At 58.7% G+C, this 15,682-nt stretch overlaps 1 protein-coding gene across 15 annotated transcripts in view; it reads left to right on the top strand.

The window, feature by feature from the left end:
- Nucleotides 1–15,682, top strand: part of TTC7B (tetratricopeptide repeat domain 7B) — a 243,600-nt gene that overhangs the window by 4,101 nt on the left and 223,817 nt on the right. For 14 of the 15 annotated variants that reach the window (XM_070065535.1, XM_070065534.1, XM_070065536.1 and 11 more), the window contains exon 2: nucleotides 15,128–15,282. In XM_070065535.1, coding sequence (XP_069921636.1) covers nucleotides 15,128–15,282 — 155 coding nt within the window. Of the gene's footprint in view, nucleotides 1–15,127; nucleotides 15,283–15,682 lie in introns of those variants that run through there. The other variant, XM_070065542.1, reaches the window with a different exon arrangement.

Here is a 15,682-nt window from a genome sequence, read left to right as displayed (position 1 = left end):
GATCGTTTGACACTGCTGTGTGTGATCACGCGGATACCGGGACCTTATCCGTAGCCGGCTCGGCGACCTCTCAGAACCCACCCTTCCTCACGGGTAAGAGAGGGCCCAGAATCCGTGTGCCTTCAGTGTGGCTGGGCAGTCCGTGGGTGACATATGCAACCTCTGCACATGGGAGCTACAGGGGGCCTTCTAGAGTGTGTGGGAAAATGGAATTAAAACATTAATTTTGGTGCAGGTTTTTCCTAACCTGCATTTTCCAGGACCTTTGGCATTGCCCTTGAACAGGTACCATTTCTGCAGCTGTCTCCGTGTAACCCCCGGGCACGGTGGGCGGAGTCCGGGTGCCACCCTGGCTGGGCAAGAAGGGAGTGGGAGGCCTGGAAAGGACACAGTGCAGCTGGCGCCTGGTCCAGACTCCCTGTGTAGGTCAGTGTCCGAAGCGGGCATTTCGAGGCCTGCGCCAGCCCCGGCGCACAACCTCCCTTCCGAGGCGTGCGGGCCTCTCCTGCTCTCCCCCTGGCAGCCGACCCTCTCAGGGAGCTCAGAACTCTTAGGCACCGAATGGCGGTTTCTGCTTCAAGGGACCATGGTCCATCCGACTCAGATCTGGAGCCATCTGAGTTGTTTCTTAGTGATGGGTCGGTGAGGAGATGGTGGCTCAAACAGGCCATCGGGGCAAAGCTGCTTACTGAATGTGTCTGGGCCGCAAGGTGGGAGAGAGGCCGCAGTCCTTGTTGGAAGCAGGGCGGGTTTGGCATGGTGGCTTCCCCTTCTGGGGCGGGACTGCTCGTGCCTTTGCAGTCTGCCCCGAGCGGTGACATGTCGGTGGTGCGTGAGGGTCCTCTGTGGAAGCAAGGCCTGGGTTCTGCCGTGGGTTCCCCTGTGAGGTGAGGAGGTGGCTTGTTGGTTGGCTCTGGCTTCTTGGCCCCTTCTTGGGGCACGCAGACCCCAGGGAGTCAAACTGCTCCAAAAAGTGGGGAGGACACCCGTGGGACCCCAGTCACCTCCATCCTGGCCTTCCTGGGTCGCACCTTGGGGGAAGGCCATGTGTCCTACTCTTTGGATTCAAAAGGGTCATTCATTCCGTTGAACTGAGCACGGCGGTCAGGGCAAAGGACGTTGACTTCCGAGAGCTGCAGGCAGGGGGGCAGGACTGCCCGGCCGCCCGCTGGCCTCAGGCTCTTCTTGCCCGGGGCAGCCTGTCCAGCACATGTTCCCTCCCCCAGAGAGTGGGGCCTCCTGGACCCTCCTACGCTCCTTGCTGTCTTCCTCCCAGCCTTGCTCACGCTGCCTGATCAAAACCTTACCCATCTGCCAAGGTCTGCCTCAACTTCTGCCCACCGTCCCTGCGTCCCTCCACCGTCCCTGCGTCCCTCCACCGTCCCTGCGTCCCTCGGTCACAAGACAATGCACGGGGTCAGGACCACTGGGGGCCCCAGAGGATGCTGTGGGGGCCCCGCGGGAAACAGAGTGGGCGCGCTTCGACGTCTGAGGGTTTCCTCTGAAACAAGGCCCAAGATAGTGAAGAAGATAACAACCGAAGGCCAGAAGCCTCAGAAACCCATCGGACGGCGGGGCTTCCCGGAAGCCCCCAGCCAGCGAGTGGCAGAAGCCTGCAGAAGAGCTGGGTGCGGAGCTGCTGGTGCTGAGGGTGAGGGCCACTTGGCCTTGCGGAGCCCGGCGGTGACGTGGCGGCACGCACGCAGAATGCGTTCTCTGCGGTGTGCCCCGGGGCGGTGCGGTTGTCAGCCTGTGGGACACTCGCGGCGCGCCCGGGGCCACCAGCGGCTCCGCATCGGCGGGGACCGTGCACCGGCAGTAGCCCTGCACCACCTCAGCCCAGCAAGTGAGCCACAGCAGAGCTCTGGGCTTCCGAAATGTCAGATGAAGCATCAGAAACCCCGAGAGCGGCGCCCAGCCAGTCAGGAGGACGTCGGGGCCAAGCGAGGAGGAGAACCAGACTCTGACGGTGGAAGCGCGTGGGCGCCGCCGGCCGCCTGGCCTGCGCCCCGGCCCGCCCCGCCGGCGATCCTAGCAGCCCAGGGGGCCTGGGGGAGCACTCCTGAGAAGCAGCCTCCCTCCAGCCCCACGTGTGCCCTTGGGCCTGCGGGGTCACGGGAGATGGGAGCCGGCGCCAGCCAGAGGCTCCCGGGGTGGAGTCGCCACGGCCCTCCTCACGCCAGCGCGTGCTGCGCCATCTTTCCCGAGCGCCACACAGCCCAGGCCTGGCCCGCCCTCAGCGGCTCTGCTTGCCGCGTGCTCCCGGGAGGGCGGAAGCCCCTGGTCATTCGCTGGTCTGTGATTGGCTGGGCCTGAGCATGTGACTTCGTTGTGCCCAATGAGACATCGAGGGCGTTTGCGCTGTGATGGGCGTTGGCAGTCATGTCCCTGGCCCAAAGGGAGCAAGGGGCTTTCTTCTCTTCCGGGAACTTGTTTTGTTGACGTCGAGTGACCATGCGAGCCCCTGGCCCTCCGGTAGGCCGGGCCGTGGAGGGAGGCAGGCCCAGGCCCCGGGTGGCGTCGTTGAGCAGCCCTTCCTGGACTTCCTGTTCTGTGAGAAGGCGTCGGCCGCGCCGCTCCGGTTGTCGCCGGCTGCTGCCGGTCCTACAGCACCCCCCGGGCCAGCTTGACACAGGGCACCCAGGAACGGCCTCTGCTGGGGTTCCCATCAGCCTCGTGTGGGTGGGCCCTGCCCTGCTGGGTGGCCTTGTGTGTGGCAGGTGGTGGAGGACTGCGAGCCTTGGACGTGGGTGTCAGTGGTGTTTCCCAGCTGGGCAGCCCAGGCAGAGTCGGGGGTACTCGGAGACCTGTCAGAACCATCCCCCCAGCCCTCGAGTCGGGAGTGTGTAGACGGCCCTAGGACGCGGCGCTGCCACCCTCAGGGTCTGTCTGTAGTGTGTCGGTGGCGAAGGTGCCGGAACTGGGCAGAGCAGACCGGTTGGGTTTTCGGAGGGCTGGGATCTGGATCCTCATGCGCGTGCCCTCCTGCGGCCTTGGGCGTGTTCCTGACTCCAGGAGGTGAGGGAGAGCAGCGCTGTTCCCGGGGCTTCCGTGAGCCAGGTTCCGGGCGGGGCTTCCCTGTGGCCCCAGTTCATCCTCACGGGGTCCTGATCCTCACGCAGAACGAGTAGACCGAGGCTCGGAGGTGTGACCCGAGCTGGGGTCCAGCAGCCCATTTCTGACCGGCAACGTTGTTCTAGCGCACTTGTGTTTTCCTACGCTGGTGGCATCAGAGCTTCGCTGAGATGGCCTCTCAGGTTCCAGGTCGTGAGCCCCGCTCCCTGAGGCCCTGCCGCAGCAGTGGGCCTGGGGCTCTGCATTCCTAGGAAGCCCCAGGTGCTGGCTGCGATGAGGGGCCATGACACACTTTGAGTAGCGCTGAACTGTGGGTTCTTGGACCCAAGGCCTGGAAGTCTGCATTTTCACCTGAGCTGTCTGTCGGTGCCCTGAGCTGTCAGCCTGTCGTGAGCACCCGCTGTGTTTTAGCAAAGGGGAGAGGAAGCCTGGTGCAGGAGAGAGCCACGGGCTATGCTCGGTCAGGCCTGATTCAGATCCTGGTTCCGGCTCTTCCTGCTTGCTGGCCTTGGTAACTGTGGGGTCTCCAGCCTCTCCCTTCATCCCAGTGGTGGTTTTGAGGAGAGGATGAGGTAATGCAGTTTTACACCAGCATCATCTGACTGCAGCCCTGGCCGAGTATCTGATGTGGAAGCAGCAGGACGGAAGGGTCCAGATGCGTGCTTCTTTGTTTAAGAAAAGAAAAGAGGTTTAGTTTGAAAGGCAGAGTTAGAGAGGGAGAGACAGACAGAGCCTCCATCCACTGGTCCTCTACCCAAATGACTGCAATGGCCAGGACTGGGCCAGGATGAAGCCAGGAGCCTGGAGCTCCATCCAGGTCTTCCACATGGGTGACAGGGTGCCAGTTACCTGGGCCATCTTCCACTGCTTTCCCAGGCGCGTTAGCAGGGGGCCGGGACGTGAGCCCTCGCTCATGTGAGATGCTGGCATTGCAGGTGGCTTAACCTGCTTCTTTACGGAGAGCATCCAGGGCAGGAAGGAGTGTGACAAGAACCGCAGTTGCAGGCATGGACGGGGGCGGGGTGGGGAGGGTGCTTTTCTTGTGTGGAATCAGCATTGTGGTGTTAGCCAGGCTACAGAACTGGGGCTGGAGCCTACATCTGAGGACTCCACGGCCCCCACTTGCAGCCGTCCATTGGGCACTTGGGAGCGGACATGGGATGTGGGGGTGCCGCGTGTGTAACGGGGCAGCAGAGCTGAATGTGACGGCTGCTGCCAGCTCCCAAGGCTGGGGCTTGGCTGTGTTCTAAGTTTGTATAGTATGCAGTCGGCGCTCAACCAATGAGTAAAGACCAGCTTGGCCCCTGCCCGTGAGCGACGTACTTGGAGTATTTACTCACAGACACTTTCTGATTTCCGACTGTGTGCAAGCCCCCGTCCCGAGTGAGCTCGGCTCCAGCACAGCGTGGAGAGACTTAGACTTAGAGGATGAGGGCTGTGGAGGCCCCGGGAAGGAGTGTCCACCTGCCACCCGGCCCCACCCCCAAGACTGCTGGGAAAGTGATTCTCTGAGACACTTGGCAGCTGGCCCAGGCCCTGTGGAACCCCCCTTCCTGCCTCTGTCCCACCGCACTCACAACCGGGTCGAGTCTCCTTCCTGCCTGCAGCTGCACTTGGAGAAATCCTGCCTCCCTTGAAGCTCCTGGGCCCTGTCTCTGACCTCGCTTGCTCCTGACCTCCTCGGAGTCGCCGTGGGGTGGCCCCACCATGGTCCCTGTCTCCCAGCAGACCCTGCCCCTTGCAGACAAGGCCCGGGCTGGGCTTGGCTCTCCAGGAGGTGCCTGCTGCTCCGTGTGGGTAGGGTGGGTGTTGAACTTGTCTGCGGAGCTGGCTTCCTGAGAGAGCGTTTCTACGGCTTCTGGGCTGGCCTGATAACACCCCCTGCCCCTGTGGTCACTTCCTGCCCTGTTGAGCTCTGGGGACAGGCAACCAGCTCTGAGATAATGACTTTCACAGCACCCTTGCTGTCCTCACTGCGGGTTCTCTGGGAGGTGTGTGTGTGAGCCCAGCGCACGTGCCCATTCAGCCAGCGTCACAGAAGCGCGGTCTTTGTCCCTGCGTTTTCCTCTCCCATCCTGTCCTTCCAGCTTCTGCGCTGTGTGTGGACGTAGGGAGGGACTTTGGCATGAAGCCTGGACTCCAACAACCAAGATCTTCCGTAGATGGTTTCTGCCAACTGCTCTTGGGTTCCTTAATCTTTGACTTTTGCCATCTTTGCTTTTCAGTCAAGAGGTCCAAGTAGCCAGGCATCCATATAGGGCCACAGTTGAAACAAGGACAGTCAGGGAAGCAGGGAGGACCCCGCGGGAGCCCTGAGTAGGGCTTGGAAGGCCTGGTGCTCGTGGCCGGCCTGGCCTGGGCCACCCTGTTCCAGCCGAGTCTTGTGAGACCAGGGCTCTTGGGTGGGCCCAGGCCATGAAAGGGAGGCATGATTGACTGGTTGTCCAAGCGCAGGGGCAGAGCATGAACGTGAGAGGGCTCGGATGGAGATGGGAGCTGGGATGGTGGGATTTGACCTTCAACACGCTGTGTGTGTGTGTGTCGGGGGGGAGGTGGCAGGGTGACGCTCTGAAACAGGCAGGGGCAGCCAAGCCTGTGTGCCCCTGTCTCATGGGCTCGCTGCTTAGCAGAGCCCGGCCTTGGTCCCCACCCCGCTGCTGGGGTGGCCCGCCTCTGCCGACATGCACCGCTGATGGCCCGAGGGCCCCGGCACTCCTCAGTGGGCCAGCGTCCTGCTTCCCAGCGAACAAGCCACAAGCTCTTTTCTCCTCTTCCTCTGGCGGCCACCCGTCCGTGACCTTGCCGTATGCTTCATGGAGGACAGACAGCGCCTGGGAAGCTCGTTGCTGCCCGGAGTCTGCCCGCTTTCCGTGCTGCTTGGGAGTGAGGCTCCTTCCCGGCCAGCAGCCCCTCGCCTTCGCTCTGAAGCCCTGTGTCCTCACCTCCTCAGGCCGTTCTCTCCTGGGCGCTGGCCCTGCTGGACTGCCCTGCTGAAAGCTCCGTGGCCCCGTGTGGTCTCAGTACCGCCCGGCTCTCCGTGCCTTTTCACAGCAGGCCAGCTCCCACGGGGCCTGGCTCCTGACACCACTCCGCCAAGGTCACCTTGGTGTTGCCAAATCCTGTGGCTGTGTTGGTGCTCTTATCTCACTTGATGTTCCGGCTGCTTTTAGCCTACTTGGCCCCTCCCTCTTCCCGGAAACGCTCCCTAATCCCCGTGTCAGTAACCTTCATGGTCCTGGTTTCTTTCTCAGGGCCTTCTTGTTCCACAGCCTGGGCTGGGCCAGGCCAAAGTCGGGAGCCCACGGCTCCACCAGGGTCCCACGGTCTCCACCGGCTCTGCTCTGGACCTGAGTTCTTGCTTGGATATTACCCGTCCTCTCACCCTGAGCTGGGTTTTATTCCTCCTCACCCCATCACTGGCCTGCGGTACCAGTACCCACTCTATTGTGCAGTAATCTAAGATCTAGGATATGCCTTCAGTTCCTCTCCTTATCCATCGTGTGTTAGTTTTCTGTGGCTGTTGCAACAAATGATCACCCATTTTCTGGCTCAAAACGCACCTGTATTCTCTGAGAGATCTGGAGGCTGGGAGTCACATGTGGACCTCCCTGGGCTGAAGCCAGGTGTCAGCAGGGCTGGGGACAAGTCTATCTCTCACCTGTTCCAGGTTTTCACGGCTGCCTGTGTTGCCTGACTTGAACTCTCTTTTCTTTCTTCGAAGCCAGAGGTTTAACCTCCTCTGGTCTCCCCACATCTCCTCCTCTGACCCTGACCCTCTGCTGCCCTCTTCTAAGAACCCAGAGGGGCCCACCCAGCTAATCCAGGATAATCGAGATCCTTCCCGTTCATCGCATCTGCAAAGTCCCCTTTACCGTGCAAGGTGCGTGTTCACAGGTCCAGAGGTGAAGGCGTGCACGATTTGGGGCCGTCTCTCAGCCAGTCTTGCTGATTTTATTTCACACCGTGACCTCGCTCAGCCAGTTCCGCCCTTCCAGCACCGTTTCTCACCTTGCCTGTGTCCACGTCGCAGCCACCTGTCGCCTGACTGCTGCAGCCACCTGTAACCACTTCTGTACTTGCCTCTGCTCCTCCCCACCTGCGTCTGTTTTCCACACAGAACAGAGGGAGCTTTGGAACTTAAATCAGAGCATGTCATCCCTGTTTACAAACCCCGTTTACAAACCCCGTTTACAAACCCCGTTTACGAAGTCTGCTGGTTGCACTTAGAACACACGGCAGGCTCTCAGCAGGCTGCCCACGGCCTGCTCCTCTGTCCTGGCCACCCGGCCTTGCCGCACTGAGAGCATGCCAGCTTCCCCTGCAGGCCATTCCCAAGCCCTTCCCTCTCCTGGACTCCCCTCTCAGATCTTCCTCTCAGTCGCTCTGTCCCTGGACAGTCTCTCTCAGATCTAAGGAGCCACCAGGCACTCCTGTGCCAGCCCGTGTTCGTCCTCTGCACGTCTGAGCGCTGTCTGTTTCATCTGCCTGCCTCGTCCAGATTGTGAGCTCCTTGCAGGCGGAGGCCTCTTCTACGCGCCTTTTGCTGGCAGGTGCCAAACAAATGCTGGTGATGTGTGAGTGTGCACAGTGTTTGAGCAGCATGGTTAGCTCAGCCCAGGGAGCTGGAGGAAGGCGCTCCTGGCTGACCTGGGGTTGTCTTTGAGGATGCCTGGGATTTGGGCAGGAGAGAGGAGGGAGGCACAGCATGTCCAGCACCCTCGAGTGGACAGATGGCCAAGGCCTTGCAGGACACTGAGGACCCAGAGCACGCGCGTGCAAGAGGCTGGTGGCCCAGGGAGAGCGGGAGGTGATCCCCTGGGAGTGACGCTGTTTGTAGCACTCCCTCCCTGGGCCCTGAGATGCTGGGTGAGGCTTGGAGCTCCTCTGGGTGGCCAGGCCGGACCCCTGAGATTCAGAGTGCAGCAGCACGGCGTGGGCATCTTTCTTGTTAGATGAACTGGCTGATGTTCCGTGTAGGTAATAGATGTCGACGGTAGCAAAAGTCAGATAAGCAGAAGGGCAGCAGATGCTCTTTGACTTGGGAGGGGCTACGTCCTGATAAATGGACAGTATCTGAGGTTGAAGTGCGTTGAATACTCCTAACATGCTGATCATCATAGCTGGGCCTCGCCTGCCTCACACCTGCCCAGACATTTCTCTTAGCCTACAGTTGGGCAAAGTCACCTAACACAATGCCTACTTTACATATGGTGACTTGTGATGGCGAAGACCTGCCATACCCAGCCTCGTAAGAGAGCACCATACCGTGTGGTGCTGGCCTGGAAAAAGTTCAGGCTAATCTGAAGTATGGTTTCTATTCAGTAAGCACTACTTTTATTTATTTGAAAGGCAGAGTTTTAGAGAGGCAGAAAGAAAGAGAAAGATCTTCATCTACTAGTTCACTCCTCAGATGGCCACAGTGGCTGGAGCTGTGCTGATCTGAAGCCAGGAGCTTCTTCTGGGTCTCCCATGTGGGTGTAGGGACCCAAGGACTTTGACCATCCTCTACTGCTTTCCCAGTAGAGAGCTGGATCAGAAGTGGAGCAGCTAGGACTTGAACTGACACTCATATGGGATGCCAGCACTGCAGGTGGTGGCTTTACCCACCATGCCACAGCACCAGCCCCAAACATTACTTTTATAGCATTGTGAAGTCTAAAGCATCGTAAGTTGAGAACCACTATTTCTATAGAGAAAAATACTCCTTCCTATATTGTCTGCATGTCCCTTGCTCCCTTCCACAGAAACACCCAATCTTAGGAATTTCTTTTTTTTTTTTTTTTCGACAGGCAGAGTGGACAGTGAGAGAGAGAGAGACAGAGTGAACGGTCTTCCTTTGCCGTTGGTTCACTCCCCAATGGCCACTGCTGGATCTTTTTTGAAATATTCTCTTTGTATAGTTGTAAGAAAGTATGTTGTCTTTTAGATATGATTTCTTTTCCTTATTTATTTGAGAGGCAGAGGAGGAGGAGGAGGAGGAGGAGGAGGAGAGAGAGAGAGAGAATGCTTCCATCTGCTGTTTCACTCTCCAAGTGCCTGCAATAGCTGGGACTCAGTGGGTTGAAGCCTTGAGCTGGGAACTCGATCCAGGTCTCCATATGGGTGGTAGGGACCTAACTACCTGAGTCATCGCCTGCTGCTTCCCAGAATCTGCCGGAGTCAGGAGCCAGGAACTGAACCCATGCACTCTGATGTAAGCATCCTAGCAGTTTCCTAATCTCTAGGCCAAATGCCCTCCCCTGTTACTGTTTTCATGCCCAGAAATGACATATGATATACCTTCTTTTGTATCTTGAATTTACTGGTTATTACTGTGTAATAAACTATCCCAAACCTTAGTGCCTTAAATAGCCATTGTTATAAGGTTTATTTTATTTTATTTATCTGAAAGAGTTAGAGAGAGAGGTAGAGAGAGAGAGAGAGAGAGAGAGGTCTTCCATCTGCTGGTTCACTCCCCAGATGCCTCCAATGGCTGGAGCTGAGCCGATCCGAAGCCAGGAGCCAAAAGCTTCTTCCAGTCTTCCCTGTGAGTGCAGGGTCCCAAGCACTTGGGCCATCCTCTGCTGCTTCCCCAGGTCACAGCAGAGAGCTGGATCGGAAGTGGAGCAGCCAGGACTCAAACCAGCACCCATATGGGATGCCAGCACTGCAGGTGGCGGTTTTACCTACTATGCCACAGTTTTATTTATTTATTTACACGGCCCCAAGATTTATTTATTTATTTGAAAGCCTAAGTTACACAGAGAGAGGGAGAGAGAGACAAGACTTCCATATGTTGGTTCACCCCCCAGATGGCCACAATGGTTGGGACTGGCCTAGGCCAAAGCCAGGAGCCAGGTGCTTCACCCAGGTCTCCCACAGGGATTGCAGGGGTCCAAACATTTTGGCTATCTTCTGCTGCTTTTCCCTGGCCATGAGCAGGGATCTGGGTTGAAAGTGGAGCAACTGGAACACAAAGCAGCACCCATATGGGATGCCGGCTGCACCAGAGGCGGCAGCATTAGCTACTACGCCACAGCGCTGGCCCCTGATTTATTTATTTGAAAAGCAATGAGAGAGCGAAAGCGAGAGAGGTCTTCAGTCTACTGATTCACTCCCCAGATGCCCATAACAGCCAGGGCTAGGCCAGTCTGCAGCTAGGAGCCAGGAACTCCATCCTGATCTCCCATGTGGGCAGCAGGAGCCCACTTGGGCCATTATCTGCTGTCTCCTGGGTATTAGAAGAGAGCTGAATTGGAACTGCAGAGTAGCCAGAACTTGAACTAGGCACTCTGATGCGGATGCAGGCGTTCCAGGCTGCAGCTTAGCCTGATGTGCCCTAGTGCCTGCTTCCAAATCCTGCCTTCTGCTGTTTGTGACTCTGGGCTTGCTGGGGCTTGCTGATGCGTCTGTGGCTAGCCGTGGGCCATGGGGTCACCTCGGCAGGGCTCTCTGACTGAGCTCTGCTGCACGCATGTAGCCTTCCAGAGGGTTGGCCGGGCTTGGTCCAGGCTGGCCCAGGCATGTCTCACGGTGCTCACAGACAAGCAAAGGGAAAAAGTAGTGAGAAGCCCCTTTCAAAGCCTCTGTGTCCATCAGGGTGGCTACTGCCCTGTTGGCCAGAGCAGGTGCTGTGGCTCAGTCCAGGGTGTGTGAGAGAGGCCATGAAGTGGGCGGACTGTGGAAGCAGGAAGACATGGCCGGCTGCCATGGCTTTGTGTTGAGCCCTGTTCCCTGTGTTGTTTTCAGTGAGAGCGTGGTCTCCCAGAGCATGGCGGATGCGGATGTCATTCATCCAACAGGTCCTCTGTCAAGGACACCCAGCGTGGTTTTCCACCCTGTGCTGTTGCCAGTCGGGCTGTATGTGCCTACAAACTGGTCCCCAAGAGTGCCTGTGTCTCTGGGCTCAGTCCCTACAGCCGCCATCTGTGGGGCAGGTGGGACACATGGTACAGTGTATGAGTTGTTTTACGGATAGTGCTCACCTGGTCCCACAGACCCTGCTCACACCCCATGGCAGTGTGCTTTCCTGTCGCCATTCTGCAGGGGCAGGGCTGGGCCGCAGTTCCTTGTGAGGGTTTGGTTACCTGGGACGGACAAGAAGCCCAGTCAACAAGGAAGTAGAGTCCACGTGAGACCGAAGGAAATGGAGAACGTGGCTGGCTGTGCCGCGGGACTGAGGGTGTGGAAGAACCAGCTCCTGCCTGAACAGGGCTTTGTTTTCTCCTTGGACACCAGTCACGGCGGCCAGGGCTTGAACAGGAGCAGGCTGAGCAGGCGGCAAGGGCGGACGCAGGAGGGGCTGAGACTAACACGGTATCAGGTTCTCCCTAGAAACCCCGGGAACAGAGGAAGAGCGAAGAAACCCTGTGTTTTCTCTTTGCCATCTGATCACATCTCTGCCTGTCAGCTGCTTATCCTGCAAGGAAGAAATGGAGGAAGGGGCAGCACTGCCACAGGCCACGGCCACAGCCCTGCCTCCCTGGGGGCGTCAGGGAGGCCCAGTGGGGCCAGTTCCCCGTCCCCTTCCCCTTCGTGGTGAGGGCTCTTACGAGCGAGCGGTCTGTTTGGCTTCGGGCTGAATCTCTTTATAGGTCACTGGGGGAACTGGTTCCTGCAGCCTCATTTAACACTGCCCCCCAAATCCTGCCAAATGCCAGTGGGAAAGGGGAAACCAGCCCAGGGTACCCTAGCCCCTCCTCACTGCGGTCCCCCAAGCATCCCAACACCTGGAGCAGGAAGGGAACTGCGAAACCACCTGTGCAGCCCTGAGCAGCGGCAGCAGGGTTGAGGGCTCGGCCGGGGTCACACTGCTGACTGACAGGGAAGTGGGGCCCTGCTGAATGCTGTTGTCCAGATGCTTTGTGCCTGGAGGGCAGTGGAGACAAAGAAGGGCGACTGCATGGGTTCAAATCCCAGCTCCAGGACAAACAGGCTCTGTGCCCTTTGGCATGTGGCTTCCTCTCTTGTGGCTGCTTCCCTGTCTGTGGGGTGGAGATTCATATTCCCAGCATCACATTGCTGCTTGCGGATTCTCCAAGTCACGGGAGCTGCTTCGCGCCGCCTGGCGCTTAGGAGGTGCCCATGTGCCTAGGCGGCTGGACTTGAGCATTGCACGGCGTCTGTCTCCCCCTACTAAGTGCAGGCCTGAGCACAGGGCTCACGTCCCACAGCACTTCCTGGCCCTGCAGGATCCCACATCACCTGGTAGCCAGCTTTTCCTGAGTGGAGTGGAGCCCCGCAGGAGGGTTTATTTTTGGCTCATGGTGTGGAGGCTCACAGCCCAGGGCTGGGCACTGGCATCTGAGGCAGGTGGAACGTGTGGGGGAGGGTCAGGTGCGCGCCTGGGAGCAATGGAGCTTGGCCAAACTCTGCTTAAATGACCACTCTTGTGAGAAATGCCTTCCCGGGGCACTGCTGCAATGACCTAAAGACCTCCCACTGGACCCACCTCCCAGATGCCGTGATTGGACAGCTCTGCTCTTAGTTCATCAGCCACTCAAGTTACTCCATTAACCATTGACACAAGGCTTTGGGCTTTAAGCACGTCCGTCAAAGCATAGAGATAACTGTTCTGGGCAATGGCAGATCCCAGCAAGTGCAGGAAAATAACTGCAGTACAGCTGCTGTTTTTTGGTACCTGCTTCATGCTGTGTACATTACACACTTGTACACCGTCTCTAATCCTTGCATTGGCCGGGTGAGGAGGCAGGTTCAGAGAGGGTTAGCATGTTGCCGGCTGCCATGCAGCTGCAGGCGAGGGGGCTGGGATCAAGCCCAGGGCTCTTCCCTCCACGTGGAGCTTCCAGGGCTTCTCTACTCTGCAAGCCTCATGCCCAGCCCCACACTGCAGGCCTGCTGTCCCACCTGCAGCTGTGGGACAGCAGCTGTGCGCCGCTGTGCCTGGCGAGGGTGGACGCACTCAGATCTCGGTCTTCGGTGCACAGAATTCTGCTGCAAGGCCTCAGTGCAGGAGTGGGATGGGGCCACTCCAAGGGCAGTTGTGGGGCTCCCCTGTCTGTCACCCAGTTCTCAGGACCCACTGTCCTTTCCTGCTGTTGCCCAGTGCCCTGGAAGCTGTTCTTTCCCACAATTCACCCTGCTGTGTGCCTGTTTCAGATGGGAGGATAAATTCGGCCCTTGCCGAAAATTCTTTGATCCATCTGGAATTAATTTTCTTATGTTCCTTGGGGACCCGTTTCCTTCCTGCCTCACTGTCATGGTGTGTACCTGGATATGTTATTAGGCACTGAAAGCTGGTTAGGTGACAGCTGTTCCTTTTCTTGCTCATGGCTTCCGGATTGGGACCCCATGGGGTCCCGAGTAAGTGCCAGACCACCCAGAGGCCCCCATCACTTGTGAGGGGCCTTGCAGCCTCTGTGTGGTTTCTCTGACATGAGCCCTCCCAGCCAGGAATTCACCTTTTATGATGGGGAGCCAAGAAGACGTAATTTGCTTGGGAGATTACACTGGAACCTAGGGGTTTTTCAGAATTTCAGATAAGCGTTTTGAAGCCAGCATGCTGTTTCCAGTCAGACCGTGAGCCGCCTGTGCAGAGGAGCCGGCGGCTGATCCTTGCCCGCCTGGCCAGGAGCTCCCTGCCCGTCCCTGCTTCCTCTCCCAGCACTGCCTGACTCGCTCCTAACAGCCCTCTTAGAGTTCCTCCAATAGGCTGGGCCTTGTCATGGCTTTGCACACTCTGCTCCTCCTGCCTGGAATGCCTGTCCCCCCATTTCGGAACTTGGGAATCCTGCTCCCCAGGAAGAACACGAGTGTCAGGGACAGCCAGCAGACTGTGGCCCAGGCAGCCACATGCCTGAATCTGGAGGCTCTGTCGTGGACTTCGCTCACCATTTACTGGCCAGGCACTGTGCTCGGCCTGGGGTTCAGAGATAGACGGCACACGGGTTCCTCCTTCAGGCATCAGCCTTCTGTGCCTGGACGGCTAGGGGAGGTTTGGGCCAGGGCTGGGCCAGGAGCCAGGAACTCACTCCAGGTCTCCCTTGTGAGTGGCAGAAACCTGATCATTCGAGTCATTATCTGCTGCCTCCCAGGTTTCGTGTCATCAGGAAGCTGAAGTCAGGAGCTGGAGCTGGGTGCCAAACCCAGGCACTCTAATGTGGGACGTGGCATCTTCACCGCTAGGCCTGGGCTCTGAGAGGAGACCATGGTGCCTGGAAGCCCCTCCCGATTTTTGATACGTTGCTCTTTTCACATTGTGTTGGTTGCTAGTGTCCACGTCCTGTTCCGTGACCGTAATTGCCACAGGCATGTCGCCTTCTGTTTATCCATGAGTGCCTGGTGTCCGGCAGGCCTTTGCCCCCCGGCCTTCGCTCATGGCTCCTGCAGGGCTCTCTTGGTGCGCTGGCTCTCCTCTGCACGATGGGCTCCTGTTTCTGGGAGGTTCCGCACGGCGCCCTGCTCCCTGACTGCCACGTTGGCTGCTTCTATGTTCGGGGCTCGCACTCTGGGTCCCCGGGCACCCTGGGCATCGTTGCATCATCTCCTGGCACTGATGCCGCCACGGGCCCACCTGGTTTTCTTCCCATCTCGCAGGAGATTGGCTTTTTCTTCTCGGGCACCTAAAGAATTCTTGCGTCCAGTAACTTGGCTCCTCCCGGGACTCCAGGGCTCCTCTTGGGAGAGTATTTGAGGCTTCTCAGAGCACAAGGCAGGAGCACTGCAGGGACCGGGAGATGTCCCCTTCGGGGCTGCCCGATCCTAGAACGTGGAAGAGGCTCTCTGGCCAGCTCTGGGCCGTTGGTGAGCCTAGCCTGCCACCCAGAACGTCAGCAGGTCCCGCTGAATGCATCATAAGGCAGCCCTGCTTTTTCCTGCTGACCTGCCATCTCCATGTGAATACTATTCATCTTTCTGGATCCAGTGAGTGCTGAGCCAACACCCACCGTGTGCATTCCTTCTCATGATCAGAATTCACGCCCAGACGGTGCCCACTTAGATCCTGTCTAAGGTTGTGAAGTTCCGAGGGGGCCTTGCTGGGGGCCTGGGGCCTCGGGGCTCCGGCACACAGACCCCTGTGTGTGCCACTGAGCGCCTCGCTTTGTGTTCACAGATGACATGGCCGAGCTCCTCCTCGGGGAGTCGAAGCTGGAGCAGTTCCTGAAGGAGCACCCTCTGCGGCAGGGGGCCAGCCCCCGGGGCCCCCGGCCGCAGCTGACTGAGGTCCGCAAGCATCTGACCGCTGCCCTGGACCGAGGGAACCTCAAGGTACCCGTGGGCCTCTGGGTCGGGGGAGGGGGCAGATGGTGGGGGGATGCTGGCCTCCCCTCCTCCGGGCTGGGTGTGGGCGGGAAGGAGGCCCGGGGACCAAACGGGCAGTGTTTGGGGCACCATGAAGTGCCCTCTGAGAAGCAGGCCAGCCCCCGAGCTGCCCATGTGTCCCCCGAGGCTGGCTCACCACCACGAGGCTCTCTCTGATGCATTGTTCTGCACGACGGCGCTGACCTCCCCACGTCTTGAAATCAACTTTCACGTAGGGCCCGGAGCTCAGTGGGGCTCCGGCAGAGACAGGCCTGTCGGGGAGAGGGCAGCACACAGCTCCCTGCCCAAGCCGTGTGCGTGTGACGGCCCCTCGGGCCCAGAGCTCTGTGAGCTCTTGTACTGGTGC

The sequence above is a fragment of the Oryctolagus cuniculus genome, chromosome 20, assembly GCF_964237555.1.
Source record: "Oryctolagus cuniculus chromosome 20, mOryCun1.1, whole genome shotgun sequence".
In the NCBI taxonomy this organism is placed as follows: domain Eukaryota; kingdom Metazoa; phylum Chordata; class Mammalia; order Lagomorpha; family Leporidae; genus Oryctolagus; species Oryctolagus cuniculus.
Note: the sequence above shows the minus strand (reverse complement) of the source record. Positions and strands in the feature narration are given on the sequence as shown.